Below are 27,985 nucleotides of genomic sequence, written 5' to 3' on the forward strand. Positions count from 1 at the left end.
CCCCCCCACGCCCCCCGAGCGGTTCCGCACCGCAGGGCCCCGGCTCCGCGCAGGGGAGGGACGCGAGATGCAGCGGGGAGATGCGCCCAGGCAGAGCCGGCCTCCCCCTGCTCACCCCGGGCATTTACCTACGTAGGGAGGCGCTGCTCCGGGAGCGGCTCATTGCGAGCGACAGCAACAGCGACAGCTCTGCGGACTTGCCCTTGCTGGGCTTCCCCCCGCCTTGCAGCCGCACAGTTTTCCCAAGCGAAGCCCCGGGAGCGGCGTTTGACCGCATTTTGAGTCCACATCCCATCCCCACCCCCGCCCTTCCTCCTCTGCCCGGCATCGGCCCCTGCCCTTCTCGCGTCCAGCCCGGGGTCGAGGGTCCGGCCCCATCCCACAGTCAGGTGCAGCTGCCCCCGGGCAGAGGGCACGGCAGGGAGCCACGCTCTAGCTCCGTGCCACCGGGGGAGGCCGGGTGCGGGCACAGCCCGCGGCAGCACTGGGACACTAACCACCAACTCCCCTGCACCCCCACAGCTTCTCACGGCCCCTTGCTCTCTGCTGGCTGCTTTTTCACTCTGAGACCGATCTCTCTCATGAGGAGGTCTCGCCCCAGGTCAGTCCAGTCCCTCCTGGACACCTACTACCCCACGTCTCCTAGAAGATGCCTCAAGGGGCAAAATGGGGAGTGATTCCCCTCTCTGCTGTATAAGTACCTCTCTTGGACTCATCCCTCTAAGAAAAGCTGGGACAACACAGATCTGGAAGATCTATGGRCTTTTTTGGCAGAAAGAAAATTACGCTGTACATCTTTGTCTAGTCTATCAAACCTGAAATATAAGGTCCAAGCAAAAGATTTCACTCCAAACTCTCCCATAGCTTTATTCCACTGGGTTACTTTGTAAGTCCAACTCAGGTCATGCATAGGTGCTTCTGGGAAAATAAAAGAAAATAAATGATGAGGCAATAACCGCACTTTTGAAATGTAAACTGTCCAACCTTGATGAGCAGAGGACATTAGACCTACCATGTAGGAAACCTATGGTAATACATAGTTTGATGGTTATGCTGTATCAACACGCAGTGCTTTCACCTCGTTAGCCGGTGAAACGTTAGTCGTTAGCCTTCYTCAAGGTTAGTTTCACCTTGTTGGGACCCAAATGTCATTTATTTCTGAGGCTTCTCAGGGTCGTCAGCATAGGCTTTCCTTGTTCTGGGTTTTCCATTGTTGCCTCTTTGTTTTCCTTGTGTTCCTCAGGCCACAATCAGCCTCCTTATGTAATGACTGGTGTTATATAAACTCCATTCTTCAAGGAACAGTCATTAACCTACTAGTGGGTATTGAAAATACCAATATACTGTCACACAATTAAAATCACTAAATGGTGTCCTCAAATTAGAACACAGATTGCATTGCATTTTTTTTTAATTAAACCACAAACACGAAACATTTGATAAGTCTGGCACTTCATACAAACAGCAGCAAGGCTAGGAAGGCCTCCCTCACTGCCATCCTGCTCAGCTCATCTGGGTTCACTCCTCTGCAGCCCTCCGCCCTGGGCTGCTCYCACTGTTTATTGAGCTACAAGGTGGTTTCTATCATCTACATGCAAAAGTACTGCAGAGATATTGCAGCTAGCTACTCTGCTATCTGTGTAAGAGACAAGTATTTTTATTTTTAAAGTAACAACCAGGAAAATCACTAAAGAAAACACTTTGAAAACAAGTCCCAAACAATTTTGCGAGACTGAAATTTTGCCTAGCCATCAGCCAATGTGTCTGATGTCCCAGTCATCCCCACAAACTAGGCTGGGTCAGTTCTTAGCCTTGAGACACTGTGGAAAGCTTTTGTCCATGGCTCTGATCTAATCTGGGTTTCTCAGCACAGAGCTTGAGGAGTTGTGTTCCTTGTTGCCCAGCTGAAACAAAAATCCTGGCTGACAAGGATTTCCAGCATCACTGTTCTGAAAATTTTGTTGTGAGCACCGCAGCTCTGGTTGGACCTCCTGTCCTTTGCCTGCTGTCTTCAGCTGTGGGAGGACAGTCAATACATTTCAGCCTAGTGTTGTCGATTTATTAGGCAGCACAAGTCCTTTCTCAAACCCACCGGAACTTCCCAGAGTCCAGGATTCACTAAATGTGACAAGCTCACAGGGCTGAAAATGTGGTTAGCAGTCATGAAATTATCCCAGTGTTCATTAAATCCAGTTATCATGCAGAGCATTTGAGTCAAGGACCTCCTGCAGCACTAAATTATATCAGAAATTCCTTCTCCACTGTTCACTTCATTAGCTGGCAGGAATACAAAATGACACGTGTCATTCTGCAGCCAGGAACATCTTGCACTTGTTTACTGCAACATATCAGTCAACCAAGTTTCCCCATTTCTCTTTCTGGCCCATGTTCAACTGTCCAGACTCAGGCCCTGTAAAACTCATGTTGGTCCATTCCCCCATTCCACTGCATCTAGGTTTGACCCCTAACCCTGGTAYGAACTCTCCATGAGTTTTTCTAGACTCACCTCTCCACAGCAACCAGTGCAGCATAGCCATGAGATTATGCTGAAGACAAATGTGGGCAGGCCTAAGAAGACTGCCTCTCCTCAGAGATACAAAACAACAGAAACATTCCTGTCCCATTAAATGCTAACACATATTGAACTCCTGTCTGCCCACAAGAGACCCAAGGACCAATCTGATGCCATGGTGTTTGGCCAGAGTGGTCTTTCATCTGTGTGTCTAGAAGAGATAAGGTCAAGAAAGAGCTTCTCTAGCAACTTCCATCCAATATGAAAAGGCATCAGGAACTCTTTCAGCAGTTGTAATTGCATGAGTGAAGACTATCTTTTTAATTTAAGTGCTAACAGATGCTTGGATAATTTCAGGTTATTATCAGAATAGTTTAATACGGATTTGCAACATTTCTTCTTTATCATTTTAAGATTGCTAGAAGCAAGCTGCTCCTTTTTCCAAATCAGGATTTACACAGCCCTTGATTCCTGTTCAGCTTCAAGCCTCATGCTGTACAATCTCCACTCTCTGTCCTCATGCAGACAAGTCCAGTCTGCATTATGAGACTGCAGCAAAGTTTGGCCTAACTCTGTTGTTTCAAACCAATCTTGCTGCACCTGCAGCTTCTTGCAGTCAGCCAGCCTCCTTCAGCTCTCAGTACTTGAGGGCTTAAAGTAAATGCATCTTTCCCTCCCTATTAAACATCTTTAAAACACTAGCAATTCTAGCTGAGATGATGAACAAGACCAGGGATGCCTGTGGGGGAAGCAGCCTCATATTTGCTGCCCTGCAGGTATTCAAGCACAGAGAGAGGAGGCCTATCACAAGCCAGGTACACAGGAACTTAACTCCCTCCAATTTCCTTTCGAAGGGCGCACAGTCCTAAGCTGGCATGCTGTGGTGCTCACACAAGACAACTCATAGAAGAGCCCAACATGACAAATGGAACAAGCCCTACTCTTCTTTTTCCTTTCAATTTTTTTTCTTCTCTTTAATAACCCATTCAGATATCCTACCCTCCCTAAACTCCACTCTGTTTCTTATTTCCCTCTTCTCTTCACAGCTGCTGTGCTGGTACAAGCACTTGTGTTTGTTTTCGTTGATGTCTTCTTCTAAGCTCCTACATGTATGAGGAATAAAAGTTGAAGCTGGATATTCTGCCTGGCAACAAAATCATTAGGCTACCCCATTGGGGAAATCCAGCTAGGATCACTGATCTTTGCACAGTTAGATCCAGCAAATATTGAAACCTAGGGAAGAGTGCTCTGTCTTATCATATGCAGGCTGATCACGCTATCTGCATTACTTTGTCCACCRAGCCTCAAAGGAAAGTGAAAAAAGCCAGCAAGTGGAAAGGTTCAGAGACACCAGCAGTACTTATCTGAGAAAAGTCTTTGCTTTTTAATCAACAATGTTTATGTAAATAAATTTATTTGAAAGAAATTATGTTGATGTCTGACAAAAAGAAGAATGTTCATTGAATACTACGAAGGCCCTAAGCAAGTCAAGAAACACGTCAGAAAACAGACACATAAATGACTTGTGTCATAAATAGACTGCAAACTAGAAACGAACTGCTCTGTGCCTCATGGATAGGATTTGCAAACATCTGAGAAGTGGGAGATGGGAATTCCAAGTAGTTCTTGGCAAAGACGTCTGTTCATGCAGATAGTAACATCAACTTTGTGGCAGCACGAGTGCGCAAAAATCTTTTAAACACAATTCAATGGAAACTTTTTCAACAAATGCAACTATTTCAATCAATAGAAAGTCAACAAAGCCAGAGAAATACTGACAAAACATGGTCACTATGTTCAGAAAGAGTGGAAGAAGTTACCCTGATATGAATCTGCATTTTAAAACCAACTTTGCTGGGGTCAGGGAAACCAGGAAAACAGCCCAGGTATATTTTAATAATCTAGTTTATTTTAGAGCAGAAACCTTCCTTCACAACCAAATTCTGAATAAATGCACCCTGTGTTCACAAGGTGCTAACCCTTCACTGCTTTCCACAGTTGAACAAGAATGCTAACTATAGGACATGGAAAACAAATGGACAATCTTTCATCACTAATAATCATCTTCAGCACTGATATTCACCAGTAGGARCATCAATTTATCTACAAGGCAGGGAAAAGCACAGTCATGTATATGGTGAATCAAGAGCCCTGAAGCCAACCCAGTATAAACATTTTGACAGATTGGAGAGGAGGTTTAGCAAATATATATACTAAATTACAGATATACCTCTGTACTTAACAGCTTAACCACCCCAGCAGTGTCACAACAAATTGTCCATAAAAGAACACTAAAAGGCTGCATCTTACACAGATAACCAGTGAATTGCTCATATTCTTAAAACTTTCTGGTATCATTTCGCACCACAACCTGTGATTGCTTGTCAGGCTTGTGGAATGTCACTCCACTCTTAAATGAAAAATATATTACTCCATTTCTCTTAATCCAAAATTTATCTTGAAAATTCTTTTTAGCACAGGAAATAACTTTGACCTTGGTCACTTGTGCTTGGCCAGGGTTTATTTTATACATACATACATATGATTAGGACCCAACAAAATTCTTGCGGGATTTGAGCTTCACTGTGGATTTCAATGCAAATCAAACATATGAAGAAAAAACATATAAATGCAAATATTTTTTCCCCCAATCTATAAATAAAATGTGTCAAAATAAGAACAGTTTCAGGTGGGGAACAAATTCTGCACATGGAAATTTGGTCCATTTRAACTGGACTATGGACCACTCTGGATAATCACTTGTCTATCCTGGTAGCTCTTACCAAACATCCTTCCACACACAAGCAAATGAGCAAAATTCAGGCACTTGAAAGCACTGCAGTGTACTGCATGAGACCACCAGTCAGCTTCCAGTGCTGATTTTGCTCAAGAATAAAACACTGAGGAAAGAAAGAACAGTTCTTTAACATCCAGTATACTGTATCATATTTGGTCACATCAGACCAAAAATTCCCTTTTCAGGTTGAAGTTAAATGGATGAAGTGATTGAACTGATGAAGTTCCACTACTTAATCCATACTTAACACTACAGCAGTGAGAATCCTCTGCCATACTATTACACACATAAAAAAAATTATAATAAAAAGGGTACCGCTGTAAGTCTTCATGTGTACATACAAAACGGGTTAAAAAAATGTGCTGATAAATCACAGCCTGTTTGGCTGTTTGTAAAGTATCCACAAAGAGCTCTGTCCATTGAGAAAAAATGTGGAAGCAAAAYTGTAACATTCTGTTTCATCTTGTCACACTGTAAAGACTGGTGCCATATAGGAAAGGAGAACTCTGCTCAAAATGCTCAGTACCAGCATTACTTGAGACATTGTTTCAGAGAGATCAACTCAAGCAGTTCAGTCCTTACTGAATCATCTTACTCCTTTGGTTTTAAGTGTCCCCATGGTAACAAGCTATGATATCATACACAAACGAACAGAAGAAGAGGAAGCTGGATCAAATGCTTCAGATAGTCTCCAGAAACAAAGTGGAGCAGGAAAAGCAAACCAGAAAACACATATCCTGCAAACCTTAAAAGAACTGATTGAACTCCAACCCTTAATTGTTCTGATCTATTCATTCATTCTACACAAAAGTTTTGCTTAAGCTATTTTCCAGACAAGGATAGCAGTTTAGGTATTTTCTGGGATATTAAACATTCCTAGGCTCTGAGAATGATGCAATAACCCATTTGGGCACCAGCCAGGACAGAGGTCAAGCTGGCAGAGGTTTAGATTTTCCCACAAGGCAGTTGAAACAACAGCCAATTTCAGWTTCCGCAAGCAGAGACAGGTACAAGATTTCTTTTTTGGCCTATTTCAGACTCTAGGATTTGCATAGCAACTGCAGAGAAATATTTACAGATATGGGCTTGCAGTGTTCAGGAATCGAACAGAAATCTCCTTTTAATATATGTGTTCACAAAAAATGTTAAGTAGTATTGCCATATGACACAAGATACCTGCATTTAAAGTTGTATGCATAGATGGATAACATTGGCCTAAATTCAGAGAAAGCACATAATCCTAACTTCTACCATATCCTAAATCAGTAGTTTAAGAGAATTTAAGATAATAATAATAATAATAATAATAAAAACTCACATAAGGTAAAACAAAAGGAGTCAAGATAGAGAGTTTGCTGGCAAAGCCCTAATTCATATAGAGAAAGCAATTCACTTTAGTTTAACGCAGGATCAAAAATATTACAAGTTGTCCAAATACACAGTCTTTTGGAACCGGGGCTAGAGTCCAGGTCTTGTGATTCCTATCAAGATCATCTCATAATCAACATCCTCTCCAGACAACTATGGATGAATGAGCAGGTTTTACCTCACAGAGCATAGTCACAATTACTTTACTTCTATTCTGAAGACAAAGACAAAATTACAGATTTTTCACTTTTATTGGATGCTTCCAATTTTAAATCTAATAATATACAGATACTCATTTTCATTGTTCCACTCATATCTTCACATAGTCCAGCCATTCAGTTACATTAAAATAAAAAAAGAAATAAAATAAATTTGTAAGCTGGAAAAATACATTATAAACATATTCAAGAAACATTCTCTTTATAATTAAAAACCTACTTGTAACAATTAAAGTAGGATTTAAAGAAAATCTTGATTTTTATTTTTAAATAGATGGCCTTTCTGTATACTTTTAATCATTTAATATGTACAATTTAACCAGTATTTCTGCCTGCCTGTGGCAGAATACCTGAAACAAACAAAAAAACCCACTGAAGATCATTAACAACAACAACAAAAGAAGATCAGCATTCATTTTCCAGGAAAATACAATATAATCAGAACTTTAAACACATGCTTCTTTCATCTGTATAAGGCCTAAGAGACAGATGTGCTTTAATAAAAGCAGACAGTATGAAGAAAAGTCCTTCCACTTTTCTCTTCAAATTCCTGTAACAGCTCATCTATTTCGTTTTCCATGTCTTCTGTGTGCTGTATCTAAAACAGGAAAAACACTTAAGTAACTGGACTCCAAGGATATGATGCAGTTTGGTAGTATGGTAATGATTCCATGTTTTCGGCTTACTGCGAAATCTAAGCCAGCAGGCTATACCAAATTATGCAGCACCAGGGGCTTTACTGACGGTTTCCCAGCATTCCCACATCTACATATATTCTCTGCATCATGTTCACCTGCATATCCCTTCTTCTCCATCCCACTGAATTGGCACTTAACCAAACTAATGCTTTTGTTGGGTAGGCAACACCCATTCTAACTAGAATAGCTACATGCACACTGAACAGATGGCTAAAGTTTGAAGTCCCTCAAACCCTATTAAGATTTTTGGATCTGTAAAAGGATGTACATGTTTAAGACCAGAATAAATCACACAGGCCAGGGGTGTGGGGGAAAGGAGGGCAGGGTCTGCTGTCATACTGGAAAAGGTGAGCTCATCAGCCTGTCTGTATATTGCAAAAGGACAAAGATGCTTTCCTTGCTCTCATGATAGTTGTGTCAACTATTTCAAGTGCAGCTTATTTTAGACCCATTTTCAAGGGCTAGGGGTAAGAACACTGACGGTGAAATGCACGCAACAGGGTGGTACTACGTAGTACACCTACACACAATGCTTTCAAGTATATCAGGATTCAGAAAGCAACTCTGATGTTTAAATTAGGCATATTAAAACTGCTTTTGAAATGGACATTTGCCATGCATAGATGTTTTGAATATGGGCTCATCATGTGTAATGATTATGTTCAATACTTTGCAATACTGCATTCCATAACAGCTAACAGCCCCTTTGGTTTTGAACACACATTCTATTGACTTGAGATCAGGAACTCAGTTACAATAATCTCTTCAGGCACAACAACTCTAAAGAGAACCACTAGGAAAGAATTGTGAAACTGAAGTCTCTTGACATTAATTTTACTTTGGGGCAGTTTCACAGGGGTTAAACAGCTTTTGCTGTATACAGTATCTTCAAGAAGTACTACACAAATCCCAAAACCCTTGCCTCAGCTGAGTCCAAGGTGTGCATAGGTAATGAAACCTCTCTACTTACACACTGGCAGAGCTCACAAATAAGAAAAGCACCCAGGGTGGCCTCCTCATGATTATCCTGAATGTCCACATTGATCACATGTACTGGCTGACATGTCTCCTGCTCTCTGGAATTTAAATCTAGTTGGAAACAAAACACAGAACAGCAACACTTTGTGTGGAATGGTATCAGGTTTTACATAGAGTATTCATAAGGCTTTTTTAGTATGCAGAAATTSTCTACCTTTGCCTTCTTCAATCTTGCTTTTAGAAATTGGTTTATTCATTGTTTTCCTAAACAATAGTCCTTCTTATTTCAAAAGAGAGAGGGTGGGTTTTGGAAACAAATATATTTAGTGTTGTAGAAGGGTTCTGACAGTTTCTAAGCCTTGGTTTTAAAAAAGGTTACTGCCCACTTTACTCTGACAGTCTTTTAAAGATCAAGGTCACAGTTTTCAAGAGTCAAGAATGATTTTGGGCTTCCACATTCAAAAAGTTTTAGACATGGTTTTTATAAAGCACTGTGCATCCACACTCAAAATTGCAAGGCGAATTTCAGTTCAAGCAATGATAGTCACATTTGAAAATCCAGTTTTAATATGTTTCACTTGTTAATGAAGAGTGAAAGGGAGAACAAAACAAAACATCTTTGTCCCACCAAACCATCTATGTACTATTGTTATGCGTCTCTGTAATATAACTTATTACATGGAATATTTTCTAAGACATTTATTGCTTTTTCTTATCCTCATTTTGCAACTTCAGCTTGGCAAAACCTSTCAAGGACTCCATTGTAAAAATTTCATCTTTCACTTCAAGCACCATTTAGTAGCACTTAAAGTTTCTTCCTTTCATTAGTCATTTATGAAGAACATTACCATGAATTGAGAGGGTTGCAAAACTGGACAATCAGGGAATGGTTGCTCTTCACCTGCTATCTTCATAACTTAGAACTCTTAAATCACAAGGGTGAAAGTTACTTTCCTGGCAAGAGATGCTCAATTTTACTAAGGATTTATTTAATGCTGAGTGCAGTTACTCTCATAGAATTCCTCAATACATTTCAACCAGTTCCCTTAAACATTCAGAACACTAACTGCTCAGCTTTCAGAAACCCAGATGTACAGTGTTMTATATTGCTTGAGACATGACCACTGAGGACTGAAAAGCCAGGAAACAAACACCCTAAACCTCATGGGAGTCTGCATCCAACATTTCTAACAGCAGGCTGGATCCTAGCCCAGCAGCTGATGGAGTCATTGCTGAAACCCCATGATTTTTGGTGGGTTCACATCAGCTTGCTGCATTATTTGTATTAATGCAGAACACTCAATGTGCAACTTGATATTCTTCTGGCATATCTCACTTTGACTCAGTTGAAGACAAAGCCCTACCTAGCATGTTTGCAGAGTGTTAGCCAAGCTCAGGGACAGTTTTTCTACCTGTACAGGACRTTTTTATTGTGGGTGAACTGCTCGGTAGGTCACATCAAGTCTTCCTCAGAGAGCAATTGAAAATGACAAAATGCTCTGAAACCAGAGCATAAATTGAAAGCAGCCGAGTGGCTGAAAGTAAGGAGCAAGGACAACCCTCTGGACTGAACAGCTAACAGCAAGGATCAAGAGACACAGAAGAGCATTATTTCAGGTGAACTTTATGACGACATCTTTCATTAGGGTAGCATTTGGTCCACCAAGAATTTTATGATCTAAAGGGAGATAGGGAAGACAGCAAAGCTCAGCAAAGAAAGCCTGATTCATCTGGAATCAGGACTCTCCAGCACCATAGCCTTCAAGAAAACGAAGTAGTTACTCTATCTTTGGATACACCAGATACAGTTAACTCAAAGGCTAGAATGCTGCCTACTGTGGCTATCCCCAAGCTGCCTGTTTGATGGTGTGGTTTCAAAGTGCTTCAAAGAAGAATCAACAGTCATTTTCCAAAGCTGTGAAAAACCCAGATCACATCTTCAACATACCACAATATGTCAGTATCCTATGCAACAGCACAAACACAGAGAAATCATATCTAGAAGACCAGAACAGTGTTGTGTATGTGAACACTCCGCATAGGATGGCTATGACAAAGTTTCTCTATCAACTCAGTGAAAAAGTACTTATCACATACAACTTGCTAGTCTTCTAGATCCATAAGATTTTTCAAACCAAATATGTACTTGAGTTTCTCCAAATGCTTGTTACTTCCTTGTATCAGCTCTTGAAATTGCTGTACCTACATATTTTGGTAACTGCCAGCCCTGGTATTTTTCAAAAATAAGTATTCAGCCATCACTTTTCAGGTACATAAAGTCCAGGTCAATGGACTGTGACTTTTTCCACCAACTGTTGCTTGAGCAACAGTAGTCAGAGCAGACACAGATGTCTAGATTTGTGAAGGACTTGGGGTTGGGAGGGAAAGAAAAGTACTTGCAAGTTAACATGATTTAATTAATTCAAGGTCCTTACCTTCTACTACTTGATCATAGACTCTTTCTTCACATGTTAGGATCAAATCAAAAATATCTTTGCAGTTCTGGAATCTTTCTGGTCGTGGCTTGATTCTCTTATTTCTGTCCAACATGTGTAAAATTCCATTCTGTGTGTATCTGAAGTTGCTTGAGTTAAGTATCTTTACTTAAAAAAAAAGAGTTGTATCTTTGAGCAAATGAGAAGTACAAATTATATTTTTAAACGTGAAAAATTATTAGGACAAAAAGCTAAAATAAGATTTTTTTTTTCCTGTTTGCAAATACAAAGATTAATGACCACTACACAAATTCTTAAGGTGGCAGCATGACTCCAATCAGGATAATTCATGCAGCTTTTGAGATTCATGGAACTGTCACTGTCATCAATACAATAGCAGACAGCTTTAAAAGGTTTTCAAAAGACCAGGTTTCTTTTAAAAAAATGTAGGCAACTATTTTTACATCCATACTTTTTAGAATATACAGACTTAGCCGCTTGCATGAACAGAATGTCTTAGATCCACACAAATTAGTGGTCCTTACTCCAGGTCAAGTTCAACTATACAGTGCTTCTAGTGTCAACTGCATACCTGCATGAAGTCCTACTCATGCCTCAGATTTTCACAACAGAACTTCCAAAAAAATTAACACACACATAGAAGCGTCATCCCTTTAAAAATATCCACAGGTATAAATGGGCACGAACATGGGCTGTTTTCTGCCTATTAAAATTTCAGTAACTGCATGAAAGGAATCAGTTATGCTGCTTGGTAGGTACATTTATGCTGTTACTGTAACCTGAGGCCCCCATTTGGCCCACTGTTCACACCACGCTGTCTTCTCAAACTTCTGGGATAGGGAGTTTCATTAGGAGCATTCCAGGGTTGACTGTCACTTAAACCTGTTCTTTACTGAAGCCACACTCCCTCTGAAGGCAGAGTTTTAGGGGTAGATTAGCAACACAAGAAAGGTTTGAACCAAAGAAAGTCTGAAAAYGGATGCATCTCTTGTTTGGTTAGAAATAACTGATATTTTCATATATGTAAGTATGTATTTTAAAATTAAAATAGTAGTAAGGATAAGAGTCTACAATTTCTAGAGATAACAGAAGGATTCTGACTGGAAAAAAAAAAATCCATCATCATAGCAAGTACGTATGAGATCTTATTTGCTCATTCCTTTTTGAAGAGTCATACATCTAACAGGTATCTAAATCCTTTAAGAAACAAATTTTGCATTAAAAGACTCTCAATTTCCTGTCTTATTGCAGATGTCTCTGGTTTCTCAAATTCTACTGCCTCAGAAAGTCAGATCTACACCAGCTAATCTACATGTTCCATGCTGTTCTTAGACAAGTTTTCAAGCCAAGAGTCTCAAGAGCTTTTAATTCTCTAAGTTTTTAAGCTGCATTAAAAATGAAACCCATCTTTATACCCATATAAGAGCTGACTTTATACAGAAAAAATATTCAGGTCTATTATTTACTGTATCTCTGCAGCATTCCACTTCAACTAGAACTAAGAAAGTTTCTATTTGGAATTATTTTGGTTATCATAAATACATGATATCAACCCTCTATCAGTCAATTGATTTTTACTGTKTTTCTTTTCTTCAGGTCAATCCCAAACTTTTTACCACTCTCCTTTTCAAAAAGGCTTCCCTCTACGAAATTAAGGAATTGCCTTTATAGTCAAATTTTACCTCATAATCCCTCCTTGGGTTTCTCAGGCTTGGAAGAATCCACTGACTGTACTTCAATATAACTATTTCAAACCCTTGGTTATGCGCAAAGCAGACAATACTGCCCAGTCATTTTCAAAGTACTTTTAAACATCTCGCTGTTTTACCTAGTTTAGAGTTTGAAAGTGAACCCTTTCTGGCTCAACTTCTCTATATAGTCTCAGTTTTTTCATCATGCAGTTGGGAAGAAAAAAAATAAGACAGATTTTGCTTTTGTGTGTGTGTGTGGGGGAGGGGGGTGTTTTTGGTCTTTCATTTCTAGGATAAAATATACTGCTGGTATCTGCCCCCTAGCTTTCCTGACTGAACATGGAGATGGAAAGTTACACATATTCAAGAAACCTACAATGTCAAACTTCATTTCTTCTGTCCACTTAAAGCTCCCCCCTACCAAGGGTCCATCTGCCTATAAAAGCAGACTGAAATATGTAGTTAAGACTTATGTCATTTTCGTATGTGGCTTTCTTAACCCTTTTCACCTGGAAAACCAGCCCACCATCCTTTCAGCAAGCAGGGAAAGTGACCTGCACATGATTTGCTTTCAGTATGTACTCCTAACACAACTTCTTTCTCTTCATGAGCTAAGTGAACTCRAAGATACTACATTATTGATAATTTTCACTACTCTGCCAGATGTTGAATCATATAAGGCAGACTTTGTTTGCCAACAGATTTCTATTCCATACTTCCTATTCTGTGCATCCTTGCCCTCACTTTTCAACATAACCAGGTGAAAAAATTTTGGTTAACTTCTGAAGACTTCTTCAGAAGTTAAGCAAACATTTTTCACMCGGCTTTTAATGCCATTAATGTTATCTGGCCACAGTAGCTTACTCACCACTACCGTACTCAAAAAGTCAACAAAACATTCATATATTTATCTAAGAGTCCTTCACCCTTTGCAAATTATTGGTATAGTAAACCCATTACATCTCAATGGGTCTGATACAGATATCACTTTYACTGGAATAACTATGCTGAATAGGTCACACATGATGTATGACTAATCAAGACTATAAACATGTTACATTAAAAAAAYAGATGTTGTTGCAATGAAATTAACCTTTTCCAATAGCCACAACATTGTTACTCATTCTTAGGGAAACGGCTGTACCTACTAATTCCATAGTTACTGAGTGTGGACCTTCTTCATTTACTTAAGGATATCCCGCAATAAGAAACTGATGAAGATTTTATTTTTTCATCTCTCTCTCTCTATATATATATATACACACACACACACACACGGATATTTTGTCTAGACAGTTAACACAGCAAGAAAAAGCAGATTCTATCAGCTGCCTGAACACCAGCACATATCACTAAAGCACTTCCTCTTTTGTCTCTCTCACATTTAGTGTTTGCTTTTGTAGATGTCCCTTCATGTCAGTGTATGCTTTCAACTAGGCATTTCAAACCTTAAAAACCTGAGGCCAATGTAAGCTGACAAAAGGACAGACAGAGAAARTAAGTCCTTCAGTACAACAGTAACAAAGACATTGACAATGATCCACCAAATCCTCCATAAATTTTCTCTTTTTTTTTTCTTGTTGGTCAGTTTAAGAGTTCTAAAATATCCACACTTCTGAGTTTTTCAAGTCCTCTCCAAACACCTCTACCCATACCAGTTTCAGTTAAAGATACTAGATATTCTCCTCCAAAAACATCAGTATTATTCMAAAGTACATTTGGAAAACTGAAAACCTATTTACCATTTTTCCCAATTTCCTCTGTTGCACTGTCCTTCAAGTAACAGTTTAATAAGTACATTTCTCATAAATAGAGCAGAACTTTGTAACAGCCGTGAATACAAGATTTATCTAAGGTGAAACTGGCATATGGGAACACATCCATAAAATAATGCACATAATCCTGAGAAGTAATGTTTTCTTATTTGCTTTTAATATATTCTCATAATTATCTTCATATACAGATTGTTATTAGAATAATTCCTTTGCTCTCACTTCCCCAGATCTGCAATCTTTACACTCAATTTCATAAAACCTGTACTAAAGTTAAATTTCCTATTCCAGAATACTATTTTTCAGTTTCATATAAATCACTCCCACTTTTAAAGATGCCTTCAAAAATGTCCAAATTCACGCTCTGCTGATAGCATTTCTTCTGCAGTTGAATAAGGTGGCAAAGTTTCTGGTGGTTACCTTAACACGAAGTTTAATAAAATTCCCATTGCTGTTTTTGCTAGGAATTGGATCCTTACAGACCTGACACAGATATTTCTGGATATAATGAGAGCTTTTGGTAGAAGTCCATTAAAAAAAAATATCCCCTCAAAACTGCTTTTTCAGCAGCAGAGTCAGTCCCTTAACAACATACTGTCATCACCCCTCTCAGAGGTGAGCTGAGTAAAAAGAAGCAATGGGCAGTCAGAATAACAAACAAAAAAATCCCACCAGTGACTGATGTTATTCCATCTGGGTACTACAAAATATTGCAGAAATGCAAGGGGGGGGGGGGGAAAACTTAGGCACATCTTCCTGCATATTTCCATTCTCCTGTAATTAAGCTTCCCTGGTTTTGAACCATACTTTTGAAGCTGTTAAAGTTATATTGAATATGCTCACATAGTTATACAAAAATCACTCATGATGTAAAATAAAATTTTAAGTGACTCTAATGTCAGAGCTGTCTCCTCCATCTGTGTACGTAGCACAGTATACTCATTCCTCCATTGAGTCATCTTTGAGAACAGCTAATTTTTAAAGGAGCTAAAGATGATCTGTAGAGTAACTTGCAAAATCTGTAGAGTAACTTGCAAAATCTGTCTATGAAGACTTTAAGGGAGTCTAGACAATTTTGTTCTTTACCCAAATAGCAGAATCTAGTTAGGAAAAACACCAAGTTTCTCTGCAGGTGCAGATAGTACCCTTTTGTACGTCCTGGTAAAATATGGCATATTCCCAGAGGAACTACATACAGAGATTAATTTCCACCACATACCAGTATTAAAGTGGACTCCTAGCATCTGAAAGAGTACAAAACAATTTGTATTAAAAAATAAATAAATGCATCAGATTTCACTTTCCATCTATGCAAATTTGCTTCCCACCCCCTTAAACATAAACCTCACCTAACCCAACCTTACACCTTCTAGCACTTCCAGATTAAGTTTTACATGAAATACTCTTCCCAGGAAGAACCACAAGGGGACAGCAAGAGGAAAGAAAGCTCAGAAACAAAAAAGACAGTAAAAGAACTGGCTGTAACTCAAGCATTTTTATCACCAAACAGGCATATATGAAGTTATGCAAAAAAAGTTTTATTTGCATTAAATAACAGATATTCCGGTTAGGGCACAAAGCATATAGCAAGATACAAGGTACAGAAAGCAACTAGACTGAACAAAGTGTCAACGGTTCTGTTTAGAGAATCTGTACCTAAGGCTGACCAAAAAAAGGAGGGGGAGGGAAGAGATAGAGATTAGCAGAGGAAACTCCAGGAACTTTTGATAAACCCCAGGATCAGACAGTTGAAAGAAGTACATTGCACAACAGTAGATACATTCAATATCTGCCAGAGTACAAGATCACTGCTTCTCAGAGCATTAAGAATCAAGAATGACTATAACTTCACTAGCAATAAAACTTTTTTTTTTTCCTAGTGCCTAGGATGATAGGTCCTTTCCCTAACATCTCCATTTTGAGGTACAATACTAAGACTGCAATATTCTGAATAAGAAATTGAGGAGAAGACAATAGAACAGAATAAATCAGAGCTGAACATTCAAAAACAGCAGAAGAAATTATCATCTTGCCAGGTAAATTGCATTTCCCACTAAATTACTGTTTTGTGGGGCTCACTGTCCAACTGGAATCAGAATGCTCTATTAATAAAGCAGAGAGATTTCAACAGCAGTTCAACCTCAGAGCTTACTGCTCAGAGATGGACTGACAACAATGATCATCGTAAGCCACTTAAGTTGCATATTTTGAGGAATTTGTATTTCAAAACCCTGGAAAACACTACTTGGACACCCAGTATCACATAAGACATACCAGCAGCAAAAACTAAATTTCATGGCTTCTCTTTATACTAGTTTGTTTCAACAGATAATGCTGTGTTTTAAGACAAAGGTTTCTTTGTTTTCATTTCTTACAACTACTGCTGACAGCGCTGCATTTTTGTGGTGACAATCACTGCATGTAGACAATATACTTTCCAAAGTATTTTCCAAACCTTAAGAGGAAATTTGGAYAGAATTCAATCATGCAGGTTTAGAAGACTAAGTAAATGCCCATATCTAAGACCATCTAAGTAGAATGTCTTCCCTTAGAGTCAATGAAAAACAATCCAAAACAGCTGTAGCATGGTTACTGTTTTAATTGCCTCACTCTTCTGTCTCACCCCCTCCTCCCCCCCCCMCACACACCCTCCCCATGAAAAACCAAGCTCTGAAATATTTCTCTCTCCCCTGTGCATCTGACCAGGTCACATCGAGGTATCTTGTCTGGAACTGACTAGAATTAGATCAGAGGAATGCTACCCTATATGATTTATATACCAATGTATTTTAGTTAAGATCTTGGGCCAGTAAGAGACCATTTTTTCTTTCACCCGTACAAGTATTTGATCTGTTCCATCTTAATTCCCAGAAGATGAAACTGAAAATAATACTTAGAAGTGAATTGTGCTGCAAGTTCTTTTTTTTTTTTTTAAGGTATATTTAATTATATAATCATCTAAAATATACTGGAGATCAATTTACTAAATAGAATTTGGTAAGTTACATTTCCTTAAAAATATTTCCTAAAAACATTAAGTAACAGTTGACACCCAAGGCTTTTACATCTTGAAAAGAAAATTCTGACAGGCAAATGATTCATGATGGTGCAACTGTCATACTCACATGAATACTGCAATTCTTCCTTGTAAAAAAAATAGCAGCAGAATACTTCTCAAACACACCAGTGTGAATGGCATTTGCAAGTCTTTTTCCCTATATCTTAATTTACTTATTAGTATGAGTATTATAAACAGAAACTATGTTGTGCCACAGCCTGCTGGACAAAATATTTAAAATCTAGAAACATCCTTTGGTGGATGGGAGGAGAAAAGGGAACACCCACCCAACCATTTTTTCCTCCAGAGTCTCCTTCTTTTACAAGGAATAAACGACTAAAAAACAAGTACTAGCATTATGAACTCTACTTTTCAAACAGCTGTGAATATCACTGCAAGAACCATCTACATCCACTTCTGGAGCATGAAGTGCCTTTCATTTGGAATTGAAATTGTGTGTTTTTACTACAAATCAGAGTTTGTTCACAAGTCCTTTGTGATATTCTGTAATTCTAATCTTAAAACTGAGAATATGCCTTACTACAAAATACCACAAAGAACACTAACTTGTGTTAAATAGTACTTTTGATAATGTTTGTGGCAGCAGCAACACCTTGCAGAAGACTGAATATGAACTCCCATTTCCTTTGCCTCAATTTTTTTGCCATCCTATGCGTACATAGGACAAGCTACACAGGAGTGAGTTTTCAAAGGGCTTCAGGGAAGCACTGACATATAAACCATCTCAGATGCAGATTTATTATCAGATTATCATTGTACAGTTCACTCAATTTCTATGATCTGTATATTTGGAAGTATTTACAAATATTCAAGATCAGAGCCATTAAATAAAAACAAGGAAACATTAAGCTTCTACTTCCTCTTCTGTCCCTGCAAATATTAAAAGGATTTCTTATGTGAGCATAACTCAATCACTCTAGGTGCAAAAGCAGCAACATTAATTGCTAGAACTATGAAGATTTAAATTTACCAGAGAAGATATAAAACAGTTTCTTCAAACCAGTATTTTTCAAGATATTCCACAACTTAAGCTGCTGAATTTGCTGCAAGTTTCTAGATGCTTTAGTAAAAGGTAGAAGCTACGAATCCACAAGATTCAATTAGACAGCTTAACTTGGAGCTCTAATAAGTAGTCATGTTAGTAGCATGAAAATACTAATTTTGCCTAAATGGAAATAAATCTGATTTATACCTAAGCTCTATTATCTTAAAAGATGGCAGACAGGACATTAAAACTCCATACAAAAAGTTCAGGCAGAAAAACAGGCAAGGTAATAAGCTCTGGCATAAAATTAAGATCTTTAGCCACAAAAAATAAAAGCAAAGAGCATGAAGGGGCATCACCTGCTTGCAACTTTTTTCTTTTCTTTTTTCTTTTTCTTTTTTTTATTGAGGGCACAGAACTATAGAAATAGTTAAAATATTTAACAGATGTGTTGAATATGGATTTTTTTTTTTTAGATTCAAGGGAAATGATGCATGTATCCCCAAAGTCAGGCACAGAGATTTTAAGGGCTTGCAACTAACACTAGTTGAAGAAATGACAACAGCTATCTTTAAGATGGAAATTGTTTTTGAATCCATTATAATAAAATGGGCAAGTGTCCCTTACATTAGCACAGAGATAGCTTTGTGTCAGTCTAAAGTCGGCACTTCTAAGCAAGGGAGTAGTAATCCATTATTACTTTTCTTTCCTCATTCAAGTCTTGGTTGCAATTGCTCAACTAGCCTCAAATGTAGTTATGTTTTTTATGCTGTAGACTGAAAATAAGTTTTAAAACTAGAGATTACAACAGGTTGGGTGAAATCTAAGCCAATGCCTAAGAGTAGAAGCAGCAATTTCTTTTACTGATCCTTGCAGAACTTGTTCCATTACCACTAAGGCTGCCTGAAAGCTTCCTTTTTTCTATAGCATGGGAATCAGAGTCAATGCACTTGATAGAAAAATTCTATCTGTTGATTCAGCAGAGTATTCCATTTAAACAATACTAACAGTGAATTTAGAAGGCCAGCAGACAGAATRGACATATTATGCCTAAAGCTTCAAGTAGCATGATTTTTAATGTCTCCCAACCACGTGATACTTCAGATCCAATTCTCATCTCTACTTGCTTATGCTCCTTTAAAGCAAGAATTCAAATGCATGCGTTCATTCACAGAGATCAAAAAATATGACTGAAACTCAGCTAAAGAATGTTAGTTCTCTTTACGCAATTTCTAAGTGGATTTTACAACACTGATCAGCCTCAGACCAGATCCTTTATCAGAAGTCTTTAATCTGTCCAGACCTCACCTTAGTAAAGGAAATAAACCTTCCATTCTACCAAAACAACAGACAGGATGGCAGAGAACGTTTCATACGCTTAGAAACATTTAATACTTGACTGGTGTCTGTAGCTTCTGTATCTTAGAAATTCAAACTGCTTACTAGTTCAAAACCCACGAAGAAAACCAAATGAAAACACAGGAGAAATATAGAGGCAAAGAGCTTAACTGAAGTGGAAATTGGTCAGGTTACTCCAGAAAAAAAGGAATCTTCAAGAGTGAGCTATGAAGTGTCACACTATTAAAAAGCAAAAACAAAACAAAAAACAATCCCCATCCTGTCATTGCCATGAATCCTGTGGGTACCATACACTTCACCACAAACACCTCAGCACTGACAGCATTGCTGAAGAATATAACTGAGCTACAAACATATGAGGGAAAAAAAAAAGTCAGAAATTAAGAGGGAAGAAATAGGACATCATTTATATAAAAGTCCAAATTCCTTTCTGCAAATGACAACTCAAGCAATAAGATTAAAAATTGATTTCAATGAAATGTTTCAAAAGGAAAATTACTGCTTCCTATACCATTCGGTGCTGCGTCTTTTGTTTTCCTTGGGAATTTTCTATGGCAGTTATAACCTGGTTCTACTTGCTTTGTTAATGAAAAAAACRACAACCAAAGTGGTATGACCTAATTTCATAGAAAAAGACTCTATCCGCAGTACTTCTACTATAACTATCCATTCCCAGCTTATGCTTTTCCCTGAAAAAGTGGACACTAATTTGAGCTCCAAAATGAAAGGATTAAAGATGTGAATAAATTCAGAGCTCCTGAGATATCAACTATTTAATGGCCATGTTATTTTAACTGCAAAACTATTTACATGGTCAAAAACAAAAGCTACTTTTGCTTTCCAGATTACAAGGAGGAAACAAAACTATTGTGGGGTAAGCAAGGGTACCAAGTTGAAGTGCTGTTCCACATTGTCTGGGAACACACACCTAGTGCACTGTAAATAAAAAGTAACTTACCCCTTTAATTCATGATAACTTGCTTTAAGCAGAACATCTTTTATTCAGTGCAATTTAAAGTCTTAAGTTAAAGCAAGTACTAACACAATAAGACTGTAATGTTCCCACAAAGATGAACTCACTACACAATTTCCCCTAATCAGGCTACCTTATTGCTTGCAAGTTGCATTTTGCAAGGTATAAAATGCATTTAGCAATTGTACACAGTAGCAGTAAGGGTAGCTCAACAAATGCAAGAAAAAATTCAAAGCCAAAAATGAACACGTGCTATTGAGTCGGGACTAAAGAACAGCAAAGTAAGYGTAAGCATGAACTGCAAGGCTTTCTACTCATGGTTTATGTCACTAGCTTGTTACCATAAAAAATGTTTAGCGTTATTCTGCATCTAAAACTCAGCAGCAGATTCCAGTTGCACAAGAGTCAAAAGCTTGTTTTGTATTTCTTAAGCAACTATTTTCATGTAAATGCAAAAGGTGTTTCTGCTTTTTTTTTGGGGGGGGGGAGCTGTTTAAGTTTTACAGTAAAATAGCTATACACTGCAGGTCTTAGAACATACTGATGAGCTCATCAGTTCAACACCTCCACTCAGCTCCTATATGCTGATTACTGTAGTTTGCCTTTAGGTATATAAATWTGAAGGTGTGAAGTTGTGGATTCCAACTAATATGCAGTTAATATACAAAAAGGTGTCAAAAACTTAACTTCATGAAATACTGAAATTTAAGGGACTTTTTATGATTTGCTACCAAGTTCTTGCTACAGCTTGATAGCTCAGCTTCTCAATCCAACATAAAACACAAATACACTTATAAACTAATGGTGTAAGGGCAGGGGTCTTAATTACAGTACAGCATAGAAACAACACCCTCCAAGGAAAACTCACTCATTGCAAAACTTTACTGTCTGACAGAAATGTTTATATTATGCATAAGAGCACTTGTTAAAGGGGAAAAAAAATCTACAGTATTCAGGTAATTATTCTAGCTACTAACTCCCACTGCTGTTTAAGGCATTACCCATCTCTCAGTCAGAGCTACACTGATGGACTCAGAAACATTTAGAGAATGTCATCTTAAGGTTGGACTGAAACTACCTCCAGTTTTCTTGCCTTCAAACGCAAGATTGTTAACTGCAATGGTTCAGAAACAATTCATGCTATTTGCAAATAACCATTCAAGCATGGAGGAGGCAGATTAAGATAGTAATGCCAAACCAAAAGAAGCCCTGCCTGACTTCTTCCACCTTTACAGCTGGGCCAGCTTGTCAATATCACTACCAACATGGATGCACAAGTCTTCCTTCCCCTTATCTCCACACTGGGGAGTATTAGCTCAAATGTAGTGTCACTTTAACATACCTACATGACTTCTGAACTGGAGCTAGCGAGCATCTGACAAGTAGGGAGCATAAGCAGAAGGACCCTCACCCACCTGTGATACAGTGATTACAGACAGGCCAACATTCAGAATGAAAAAATACAGTTTTTGTGAGAGTMTAAGTAGATATTACTAACAAAGATTCTGTTGTGATGAAACAAACCATGCATCTTCCCAGTATTTAGAAGTTAATTTTTACAATTTAAGAAAGTTGAAAATCAGCCTCTGTACTAGCTATTTTACAAGCCACAACCACTAAAAAACAAAATACTGCTAAACAAAATATGTAATTTTTCTAAGTAGAAAGGTCATTCCAGAAATCTGATTTGCATCTGTTTCTGAGCCAAGCAGGTAGAGAGACAAGACATAAAAGTTAGACTTGAAAGTGAAGAGAACATGCCTAAAGTACAATTAATGAGTACAATTATCAAATTTTCTTGAACTGTTCTGAAGTTACCCGGATTGTCTTGTTTTCCAATTAGAAGTCAGAACAGAAAGAACWCTGTAACAGCCAACAGTCTTGCAGACAAGTAGAACAGCTACTTCTTGTCATTTGAAGATGCTTTTTGATGCTTTATCAACACTGAGACAAGAAGAGCAATTGAAGAGTGGATACACTGTACCGGTGGSGGGGAGGGGGAAATCTTTCTTCTAATACCTGAGAAAAGATATTGCCACCTAAAAAACAGATGCACCAAAACAACAAAATGTGATACTATGACAACAATCTTATGTTTATGGGAGCAGGTTGGGGGYGGGGGGTGGGGAAGACGACAGTAGGATGCTTAAGTTAAAAGAAGCCAAATCAAAAATGTAAGAGTAACTAATGGCTTCAATAACTACTTGATAAAGAAGTCAAATATATACTGCCAATGGCCAAAATGAATCAAAATTTAGAGAAGGTTTCCCAGTYCTCAGAAGGAATCTTTGAGCTGCTAGTAACATGGAGTTGCTGAGATGGTAGCTAAACATGGAAAAATACAAAACAATTGCAAAAAAAASCAACAAATTAGCTATAACCTATCTATCTAACAAAGAGCTGAATGAACAATCAGCATCTTAATACCTCATGCCAGGAAAAGGTGTCTAAATTATTTTAGGCAAAAGTGTGCGTTTCAAAGTACTGGAATCTGAATTATATAAAGTCACAGAAAATACATATATCTATACACTAAAAAGAGCAGAGAAATGGAAAATGGGAATATATTGCTGAGCAACAAGATCCAAGATATTATTTAATACTACATCCTCCAGTAAATGGAAGTCTACGTCCAACTGAAGGTCTTACAAAAGGGGACAAAACAACCATAACCGAATTATTTAAGAAATATGGAGTGTAGAAAACAAAACAAAAAACCTCTGCAATTTATACATTAGGTGAACTATTTCAGAAAACATCTTGCCTCAAAAAATGTACAAAACACTTTACATAYGGTCCGTTACCTATCAAGTTTACAAAAAAAGTGTAATAAAACCACTACATATAAACTGGCTTTTTTGCATCATTTTACTCCAGTGTTAAGAAAATACACTAGAGTAAACCAATCAGTTGAAGTGTGAGGGATCTCCAGAATCTGATTATAGAAATCCAGGAATTCTACAGGACTAAGACCAAGGCTGTAACAAATGGACTCTACTATCGTTACAAAGGTAATATATGCTTTATCTAACCAGGAAAAGGCAGTAGGTATAAACCTGGACAAGCTGYACACTTATAGAACTTTGCTTCACTAGAAAGTGTCTTATAGCAGTTCCTTTTCAATTTTATTCCATGATTTTAAAATATTCTTACTGACTTCACCCAGAACACCTTCAGACTGAATATAGAYTGACTGTTCTTCAACCTGCAGGATGGTTTGAGCTTGCATCCAAAATGCAGTTCTACTTCTTACCTTAAACAGACCTCAGCAACACATTCACACTACAGTATTTCAGCAGTTAGTTTTATCAATCCTGCTGCTGATGCTGAATACTTTCTAATACAATTGAGACATGCATAACAAACTGAYTGCACTCTTCTAGCATTAAGGCACAGAGGGCACAGAGAATCTTTCAGAAAGGATGACTATTAGTACTCAACTAGTACTGTCCCACAAAGCTGAACTTGACTCAAAGAAAAGAAAACCAGTTTTCACAGCAGTTAGGCTTTTCTTGCAGAATATCCAGCTAAGACTTAAGAACTAAAATTAGTACTCTCCTTTTTTGAAAGGGAGAAAGGATCTTCCTTCTTCATCACCATCCTGCATAGATAGAAAACCGATTCCTAAACATATTCTCATTGCTCCTAGATGTCCCCTCTTCTCAGCTGGTCCCAACCTACTTTTATCTGTGTTTGTTCCTCACAGGCACAGGAGGTAAGAGGACCTCAACAGACTTTCTCAAGTAGGACTGAAAAGTCTTTCAAAAGGCACAGAGTACTTCTCCTAAACAGTTCTCCAGTGAAGCTCAATTTACTTCAATAACATACTTCTGTTGGTCGTCTTCATTTCTTATCCTGTGTCAGAAAAGAATGATTTCTGTTTTGTTCATTTGGATTCTGCAGAGATTTCATGTATGCCAGAACCTGCTTCAGGTACCTCATTTGCAATTCTAAAGCACCTACAGGTGACAAAATGGTTCTTTAAGCCTATGTTTCCTCCAAAGCCCCCATATTTTCTTCTCTCAAGGTCCTACCAAAATGTATCTTACCAGTTAATAGGAGCACATTGTCTTAGACAGGTGAAAGCCAAGGGGGGATAAATCAGGGATAAGGGTCAGCTGTGGAAAAACTATAATGCCACAGATATTGGCTGGTATTTTGATAGTAGGAACTGTTTTCATCTGTCATGAATAGGATGGGTAGTATAAACAGTATAAAAAAAGACAAAAAAAAGCACAAAAATACTGTAAGCATGGCCATTCAGCTTAGATATGACATTCAGAAGAAAAACTAGATCCCACTGTGGTAGATTATCAGCATATTTCCTTGGCAGAAAAGAATCAGTTCTTAAACTGGCTTAGTGTATTTGCCCTCATTCTACTTCATTTCTAAAACAAGGTATTCTTCCTTTTTGCCTGAAGAAAATTTAGTATCTAACTTCAAATCATCATGTAATGCTAAAACTGGAGTCCTATCTACAGGTAGAGCGCAGGTTAAATTAAAAGAGAAGGTCAAAAAGGTAGGCAACCAAGCAATAGTCTTGTGCAATAGAGTAGGCTACCTACAAAGCCAAATAAAAAGTCCATCTTTGAAAATAATTAAGTATGTTCATCTGTAAGTATGTTCATCTGCAAGTTATAGATGTGTCAGTGTTGTGAAGGGAAAAAAAAAACAGTCACCTATGGAGTTAATTAGTATTGATAAAGAACCTAGGAGTTGCCCCTGCAGAATTCTGGTCACACTGCAATTTGAACAGCTCCATTTCTGAGCATAGAAGCAGCTGCTTATACACACTGAATCTGGCTTTTGGAAATGTTTATCCTTGACTAATTACTGCTTCCACTTGAAGGTAAGGCTAACTTTATCCTCYGCATTTTTCTTTTGTCTTTAGAATCAACACTCTATAACTAGAAAAAAGTCCTTAAACCCCTTTACACAACTATGAGAGGCAAAGTAATTACAGTGGCCTATCCTTGAGAGGTCCAGTTTTACTTGTAAAGACAATAAACGACATAGTATATTACCCACTCAATCTCACAGAGGTCTCCCAAATGTCAGTCATGTCTACTTCAGATTAGTAGTAGATCCCTCTACTGATCTCCTAGAAGGACTACAGCAGTATTTTAAAAAGCACCCCCAATACTACACTCAGAACAAATTTTGACAGTTTTGCCATAGTTCCCTATTACTGCTCCAGGTATTTAAATGCAGTATTTCAAAATGCAAGGTAGAAGTGGATACTTATTCTAACTATAAACTTTAACTACCACATTTTAAAATGTGTTCAGTTACTTTCATTTACTGTAACCATCTCCTCAACCAAGTATACATGCCTGCAAAGCCTGGTTCAAATAATCCCTTATTTCTGTGTTTACAAAATTCAACATTTGCTTTCAAGACATGTAAGCTTGCATTCYGTGTTTCATTAACTAACTGCAGTGGAGATATTTTTACCCTTGCAGAGCTGTGAGTTCTTGAAAGTTTTCCCCTCACTCCTCCTTACAAATGAAGGAGAGCGAGTTTCAGCAGATTTTTTCCTCCTCCTTTTTTTTTTTTTTTTTAACCTCACTCTGACTAGTGTCCAGCACTGCAGAATCTCCTACCTGGTCAAGACTGCTGCTTTCTGAAGCAAGTGTCACTCTCTTGATTTTTCAACACAGAACGTGCCAAATCCGTTATAGCCACAATTTCGCCAAGTATCTAGTGTTCCTAATACTTCAAAATCCTGCTGGCCTACAGACCTGGAGGAAGAAAAACCACTCCTAAATGAGGCAGCGCTGGATGTYCAACACTCAGACTCCATGCACCCCATCACTGCAATACAGAAACAAGCTGATGGTGGTCATTAGGATATACTATTTCAGAGCATGTGGTAGGGCTAGAGATGACAGCCATCTCCACTTAGCTGATGAAGGCAAGGCTGAGGAACRAACAGAAGAACAAACTAAATCATAGGAAGAAGCATACCTTCTCTTGTTCCTCCATAGTCATTAAAATGCAAATTCTTTAGAAAAGCAGGCCCTCCTACTCTACAGGAGGCAACGTTTGCAAGCCCATCACCTCTATGATGTAATGCTCACAAAAAATAAAATGAAATGAAAATAAAGTAAAATAAATCAATCTACCCCAGCTGAGCCACCCAAGATGATTCTGGTTCAGAGAAATCTACTCTACAGCTCTCTGACATGAGTATGCCTGGTTTTAGTTACTGTAAAAGAATTTACCCTCAAAACCTATTTTTGCAAGTGAAGTTATTCTGCACTGAATCTTCATTCTGAAAAAAACTAAATTACAGTATCTGAGAATAACAAATGCCTGTTTAAAGGTAATTGTCCCTGCCCGATTTCCCCTGCCATGACTGCTGTTTAAACTGGTATCTTTTCTCAAGACAGAAGAAAAATAACTGTAACACTGCAAATACATGTGGGAAACACAGCAACCATCTCCAGCATGGAGTAGAACCTAACTGGCAACTCAAAAAGAGATGCTGAATGGGGGGACTGGATAGGCTTTCTTTTGGTTTTATCTTAAAGCAGTGCCATACTTGTACAGCAGCTACAGCAAATACAACAAGTTAATCACATCTTTAGTGCTTGTGAAAATTATTTCTCAATTCAAGTAATTTTCTTCTGAAGGAATTGATTTTTAATCAAGATACTGCATACCTCAGTGAGATGGGTTTGCAAAATTTTCCTTATCAGCAGAGGGATAAAAGAAGAAAAATCACATTATGCACATGRTTCAATATGACTAAATGCTAAGTTTCAAATTTGAAAAGAGGACCTCTAATTAGACATCAGGGAATCAATACCCCTGGCAAGCAATACCATTTGTGTGGAATGCTGTGCAGAAGATATTCCAATGTATAATCAGCACTAACTGTGCTGCATAGCTTTATCAAACAGCCCAGCCCTTCTCAACAGAAGCCCTTCAGAAACCCAACACAGAAGAAACCACCACTGCTAGGGTCATAGGCAGTTCAAGTTTAGTATTTTTGGGTCAGCAAATACAGTAAGAATTTGCTTACTCATATTAAGCCATAAACAAACAACTGTAGAATTATATCAAGCTATTGAGTTTGATGACTCCTTGGGTGGCA

The 27,985-nt window shown here is 38.1% G+C and overlaps 1 protein-coding gene across 1 annotated transcript in view; it reads right to left on the reverse strand.

Annotated features, from left to right (window-relative positions):
• Positions 1-6,909: 6,909 nt before the first annotated feature.
• Positions 6,910-27,985, reverse strand: part of SSU72 (SSU72 homolog, RNA polymerase II CTD phosphatase) — a 33,402-nt gene continuing 12,326 nt past the window's right edge. Inside the window, exons 3-5 of the mRNA XM_085318241.1 lie at positions 11,007-11,146; positions 8,564-8,682; positions 6,910-7,493 (exon numbers count right to left, since the gene is read on the reverse strand). Coding sequence (XP_085174367.1) covers positions 7,392-7,493; positions 8,564-8,682; positions 11,007-11,146 — 361 coding nt within the window. The 3' untranslated portion in view covers positions 6,910-7,391. The remainder of the gene's footprint in view (positions 7,494-8,563; positions 8,683-11,006; positions 11,147-27,985) is intronic.

Source organism: Rhea americana, unplaced genomic scaffold (assembly GCF_003343005.1).
Source record: "Rhea americana isolate MKP2758 unplaced genomic scaffold, rheAme1 scaffold_528, whole genome shotgun sequence".
Classification (NCBI taxonomy): Eukaryota; Metazoa; Chordata; class Aves; order Rheiformes; family Rheidae; genus Rhea; species Rhea americana.